The sequence below is a fragment of the Coturnix japonica genome, chromosome 16 (genome assembly GCF_054131305.1).
Source record: "Coturnix japonica strain WE chromosome 16, WE-NBRP24, whole genome shotgun sequence".
Lineage (NCBI taxonomy): Eukaryota > Metazoa > Chordata > Aves > Galliformes > Phasianidae > Coturnix > Coturnix japonica.
This window is the reverse complement of record NC_140678.1, coordinates 14,523,757-14,530,186: the sequence shown is the minus strand read 5'-3', so window position 1 is coordinate 14,530,186 and position 6,430 is coordinate 14,523,757. Positions and strand designations below refer to the sequence as shown.

The 6,430-nt window shown below is 41.2% G+C and overlaps 1 protein-coding gene across 1 annotated transcript; it reads left to right on the top strand.

The window, feature by feature from the left end:
* The first annotated feature begins 1,011 nt into the window (after positions 1-1,011).
* LOC146758279 (kinesin-like protein KIF20B) lies at positions 1,012-6,319 on the top strand. The gene is made up of 6 exons (XM_085517300.1): positions 1,012-1,135; positions 2,721-2,807; positions 2,930-3,046; positions 3,239-3,377; positions 4,682-4,866; positions 6,248-6,319. The coding sequence occupies exons 2-6, from the start codon at positions 2,748-2,750 to the stop codon at positions 6,317-6,319; spliced, it is 573 nt and encodes a 190-aa protein (XP_085373426.1). The 5' UTR covers positions 1,012-1,135; positions 2,721-2,747.
* The last annotated feature ends 111 nt before the right edge of the window (positions 6,320-6,430 follow it).

Below are 6,430 nucleotides of genomic sequence, written 5' to 3'. Positions count from 1 at the left end.
TAAGGGATCATCACTATCAAGATAAAAGTCAGCATGGAAGATTTAGCGATGGCGTGCTGACTAGAAGGAAAAAACAACACTTACCTTGGAGCTTGTTCATTTTCCCTCCTATCATCGGATATCTTATCATCATCTACGTAGCTCTGAGGTTGGCCAAAGCCTGTTGCCATGAGCTTTGCTAAACGCAACAGTGCTGTGGCTCAGAGGTATTACACCGGCACATAGCATAGGAGAACTCCATAACCCAAGTGTCATGGGAAGAAGAAAGGGGAACTGTTACAATTAATTACGTTCACTAAATTGATAATTGTAGGCTTCTTGTCACACACTACTGCCTACAGCAAAACAGCACAGATGTTGACAACTGTGATTTCTGCATACAAGCAACCACTCGAGGCTGAGCACACTCTCCTGTCTCTTTGCCATGCCTAGAAAGACCCAGAAGAGCTCAGTGTTCTCTTGCTGTTAGTTTACATCCTCCAAGCACTTCCAAAGGCACGCTGCTCTGTAGAAAAAGCTGAGCTGCCCAGAAAGTTTGTGCAGGAAGAAGGCAGCAGTGTCAGTGCACGTCATCCTGGGGGATCTGAAAGCATTTGTGAAGAGAACAGGGAAAGAAGAGGGAAGAGAGCAAAACCAACAGGCACTAGCACTGCTGCCCACAGGGGGCGGGGCTTGAGGCAGGGCCTGTGCCAGAGGGGGGCCTGGCACAGTTAGGGCCAGCTCAGGGCCCAGAGCAGAGGGGGAGCAGGCAGAGGCAGGGCCTTGGGGCCCAGGATGGAGGAGGACCAGGCACAGCTGGGGCCAGCTCAGGGCCCAGAGCAGAGGGGGACCAGGCACAGCTGAGGCCACTGCAGGGCCCAGGTGAGAGGGGAACCCAGCACAGTCGGGGCTGCTTTGGGGCCCGGCACAGCCAGGGCCTATCCCCCTTTTTTGCACATATGAAATGCTCCCAGCTGTGCTGCACAGCAGAACATCTTTCAATGGAGATGAAAGCCTGTGAAATGAAAGAATCCTTTCTTATTTCTTTCACATTTGTGTTTGTTGACTGCAGTTCCAACCAGGTGGACTCGCAGTGTCTTGCAAGTGACACCTGGAAGCAGGTACAGACTGGAGACACAGCACCCTCAATGTCCAGGTGAGTAACAGCAGCCAAGGAGGCCTTTGGGCTCTGCAGGGTCCAAGTGTGGAGCATTACACACAGGAACAGCTGAGTATAAAGACAGTGGCAGAGCTGCAGAGCTTGCCATAGTAGAGAGCCACAGTGGCTCAGCTCATTTCCCACAGTAACACAGGAAATAAGAGCCATGAGGGAAATGCAGATGCCTTCTGCCCCCATCAGAGGGGAGGAATGAGCTGCACTTCCACAGAGACATTCCTCTCACAGCCACTCACACCTCAGGTGTGGAGGGACGAGCTGGGGCTGCTGGTGGCAGCTGTGGAACACTGCCATCTGTGGTGCTCCATCCTGCCCTGGAGGGGCATGTAGAGCTGAGGACCTTTGTCACTGCACAAATGACTGCAAGCAAGATGTAGCAGAGGGAACATAAAGCATTTAATAACTTATCATACAAAGCAATGAGTAATAGAAATGACAGTATTTCCAACCAAATATCCCCCATCCTAGCAGTCATATCTGATCTCTACAATCCCACCCAAACAATTTCCCAGCCCCCTCCAATTCATCCTCACTATCCCACCCCTGAATTTCCCTCCCCCAATTCCCACACAGTAATTGCCCACACTAATTACCAGCATGCAGGGCATGGGGAATACCTGTTCCTTGTGTGCAGGCACCTGGAAAAAAAAGAAGTGTCAGGGAACTGGGGGTCTGTAGCAGGTTGTGGAGGCTCTGCATAGAACGTAACCCCATACCACAATCCCATCAGCTGCTGGAGCAGCATCATCCCTGTCATTGGGGGATGTTGCCAGTGGTGGATAGGGAAACAGGGAGAAGCCACGCCTTGGTATAGCTCTGATCTGCTCATGTCCAGTCCAATCCTCTATAGCACTTTCCATCTTCTGTCCTTTGTTCTTAACCGTATCCTTCCTTCTCTTCTGCTCTTTTTCTTTCTTTTAGGTGTCTTACCTGTATCTGCTTTTCCCCTCTTCTGTTCTTTTACTGCTCTGGTCAGCATCCAGTGTCTGCACCACAACTCTAGGTTTTGGGATCGAGGAAGGTACACAGGGCATAGATTTGTACAAGAAAAGCTCTCTTGCTGTGCCCAACAGGTGACAAAAAGGGGCCCTCAGGACCACAAAGGCAGCTTGTTTCTCCAAAAAAAAAATAAACTTAATTCTTTTCTTTATAAGAAGCATTAGAATCTTACAGAGAAGATGAAAATCATCTTCACTATGCTTTTAGACTGCGCATAGACTAGACCAAGATGTGTGGTGTTGCTTTGATACCTTATGAGGAGCACCGGTATCAGTGGATGAAGCTAACATTGTCTCAGAAGCACAATAATGGAGTACTTTTGTTTATAGTTGGCCTGAATGCAGTACAGGAGTGTGTTGCAGTAGTACTTGTTCTGAAATTCTAGGCTCTGACTAAGAAGTTTAGCAGGGTCCAAAGCACTTGTGAAAACAGTAAAATATTATTACTTCCTGTGTTAACAAATGAGTCTGTTACAATAGGATGATGAAAATAATGCTGCTTTAATGTGCTAATCATCAAACAGAGGATCTAGTCAGATTTCTAACTTCCAGCTCTTTAATTTTAGAGGTCTAGTTTGGAGCCTAGGGGACACATGCAAGTTTGCCTGCGTATTAAACCCTTTACGGCACGGGAGAGAGCAAATGGGTCACAGGTAAGGCATTTATTTAATCATAAACAAAAAAACAACCCTTAAAGTATATATGTTTTCTTTCCTGTAAGATGACCTTTTAAAACTTTTTTCATGCCTGCATTACTTGTGCTTCCTTGTAATAGGGATGTGTTTCACTTGAGGACTCAACAAGCATTATACTGAAGTCCCCTAAGAGCTCATTGGGAAGAATGAGCGATAAAACTTTAGGACAGGCAACACAGAAGTTCACCTTTTCACGGGTAAATTAATTGTCTTTAAATGATTTTAAGTTATTTATGGAAAAAGTTGCTTGTCTTCTGTTACTTCATATAAAGCAAACAAGTTTTTCTTAACTGTCTTTAGAATTATCAACGTGTATCTGACTCCTTACAAGTACCTAAATATTGCTTAAACAAAATAAAGAGATTAACCAGCTTCTTGGTAACATTCAGGTGTTTGGACCTGAAGCAACTCAAGAAGAATTCTTTGAAGGTACTGTGAAGCAACCAGTGAAAGAGTTCTTAGAAGGATGTAATTGCCTTGTTTTTACGTATGGCGTTACAAATGCTGGGAAAACTTACACATTCCAAGGTATGAGCAGAAATGCTTTTTCCTTGAATTAATTTCTTAAAGTGAGAACTACTTCTAGAAGAGAGAGATGTTATGACTTCTTACCTAGTTACTCAACAGGCCTTGTACGTTGCCTTCTTTTGAATACTAGTAGCCTTGAAAAGTCGTCTTCTTCCATAACAAATATTACTAAATTTACAAGTGTGTAAGACAGCATACACTACAATAACTTTGGTTTTTGTTCCTACTATAAATGCGTGCATCTTAAATGCTGTTCTTTATTTGAAGGCAAAGTATGTCTGAGTTTGTTTGATTTATTGTAGGCAGAAATTAAACATTCTGAAACATTTGATCAAGGTATTTCAATCTTTTTTCAAATTTCTGATTTTAGTAATAACAGCAGCATAGAAGATTGTGTTCCCTGAGCTTTAGTAGTACAGAAATAATACATCAATGTCCTTTCTGGCTGGGAGCAGTTGTTTTTTATGTTTAATATTGTCATAACAAATGAAACGATTGGGTTCACAGGAAACAAATTCCCCTTATTTCTGTTATTTAGTGTTCTGTTACTATGTATTTCCAATAGTTTTATATGCGTGGAGCTGAAGACTTTCCCACAGTAATACCTTTTTAGGACTTAAATATTAAGAATCAACAGGGTAGTATGTTCAAAAATTATCTTTCTATGCACCTTCCATACAGCACTATAGAAATTCTTCTGCGTATTGTCCTCTCTTGTGTTCATGACTGACTTTAAAACACTGAAGCTTGCTTGGTATTTAGTGACAGTGGAAAAACTAAGGCGCGAAGTAGGCAAGATGTGGAGGTAGTTGTGTGCTCCAAGAAAAGGCAATGGGAAAGGAGCTGAGTTACTCTAACAGTTTTTATGAGACTTGTAGATATTTCTAAATAGGGTTTGTGGGACGAAGGGAATGTTGTAGCAGAGACATCACTCTGGTTGTTATTTCAGGGTTGTTTCAGAGCGGGAAGGGAGCCTGGTAAACAGTTGAAAATCTGCACGTCTGTTAAATGTGGGAGTTTGCTGTGGGTTATTTTTTCTTCTTAAGGCTAAGCTTATGCAGAATATTCTGGCTGTTTTAAAGTGATGCCCTGTAATGTCTAAGGAATGGGATGTGAGCTGTTGCTTAAAGCCAGTATTTTTCAGGGAACAGTCTAGTAACACTGCAAACATTGCTTCAGACTGTAACTGGCCTCTAAATTCTTTGTGTATACTTTGAGATTAGAATCAGTTATCTTTGTCTTCATTTATGTTTATATGTTGCTTACAATAGTAACCTGGCCCTTCTTTTGTGTATTGCTTACAGGGACAGAAGATGATGTTGGTATTTTGCCAAGGACGATGGATATGTTGTTTAAAACTGTTGGAGGAAGGCTATACACAAAAATGGATCTGAAACCTATTCGGTGGAGAGATTACGTAAAACTGACTAATGACAAAGTGAGAGAAGAAATTGCTCTTAAAAATTCGTTGCTTCTTCTGACAAAAGAGGTAGGAAACTACTTCATAAAGAAATGATGAGTACATGCATCTTGTGATAGTTCAGTGTTATCCTTTCCATTCTGTAATGCAAGAGGGTTCTGTATTTACACACAGTTTTCTATTTGTCTTTCTGTTCCTGCTGAAAAAGAATGAAGCATCTTATTAGTGGTGTGCTACACCACACTGGGGTATTTTAGTTGTGGAGTATGTTAACTTGATCTTACTGATGAGGTGGTTAAGTGTGGACTTCACAGTGTGAAAGGCAGGTGGCAGTAAAATTCCTTCTGAATTATTTCAAGAGCACAGCTGAGTATGAAGTCTGGCTCCAATGATATTTAAGTATTTCGGGGAAAAACAACACCTGTCTTCTACATGAACCAAAGATGTGTAAAACTGTTCTAGGTTTAGTGAGTATGTGGAAAGAAAATGCAGTGAACAGCTATATGCTGATCTCATCCTACTCCATTAGAGAGTTAAGATGTGATCGTGCGATATAGGTGCCTCCTCTAGTTTCAAGACCCGTGTTCCTAGGTAAAATACTTGACCTTATAAGCTAAGTAGGTACAAGCTTTGCTGACTATACAAAGCCAGATCTGGGTGAGTGTCATGTAGATGAAAACTTCTATGTTAAAAGTTTTACTTCTAAGCATACTGTATCTGGTAGGTGAGATTCCTCCTCTTCAGTAGATGAGAATTTCTTTCTACTTTTGTGCTCTATAAAAAAGCAACACAACCTGAAGCCTGGGAACTGAGTATACATCTATGAACATCATGAGATCTACATGTTGGGAGCTATTCTGTATTTTCTATGACCAAACTACTTAAAAATATTATATTTACAAAATTCAGTCATAACTTCATTTGTGTAACACTTTGATAGCCTGAGTTAAGAAATAATAAGCTGCTTATCTACATTAAGTGATCAAGTATTCTACCTTAACTTCCTTTTCTGAGAGTTGACCTAATAAGCCATAGGATATGGAAGTCCTGAATTAAGAAAATCCCAATAAGAAAAATATTTCAGGAGTCCAAGATTCATGAAGGGTAAAATGCAGATTATAAATGGGCTATTGAAAATCATCTTATTAAATAACTCCTTTTCCTGTTGGGGATTCTCTCCCTATTTGTTCTTTTTCTTTCTGAATCAGGAAGCTGAAATGCATCAGATCTTATAGTAAAGGAATTGTCAGAAATGAGTAGTAAGGTGAAACCAGTCAAAACGTGTAGCCAGGATTTTTGTGTTGGCACCTTGGAACTATACTGTATTGTTTTCTGGTAGAGCAATACAGCTGCTTTAAATAAATAAATAAATAAATAAATAAAAGCGACCAGTGGTGTATTGGTGCTGTACATCAATAATAAATCCTAAAGTCTCTGTTTTCTTTCGTAGGTAGACCATCACAACAGCACTAATGACAAATCCCCAGCTGATTCTAAGGGTATGTTTTATATTAAACAGTAGCAATTAGAAAAGCTTCTGTAAGGTCAACGACTGGCTTTTTTGGCTAATGCTGATAATAAAAGGATTATTTAGCTTTTATTTGTAACAGAACGGAATAATGGGCAGGACATC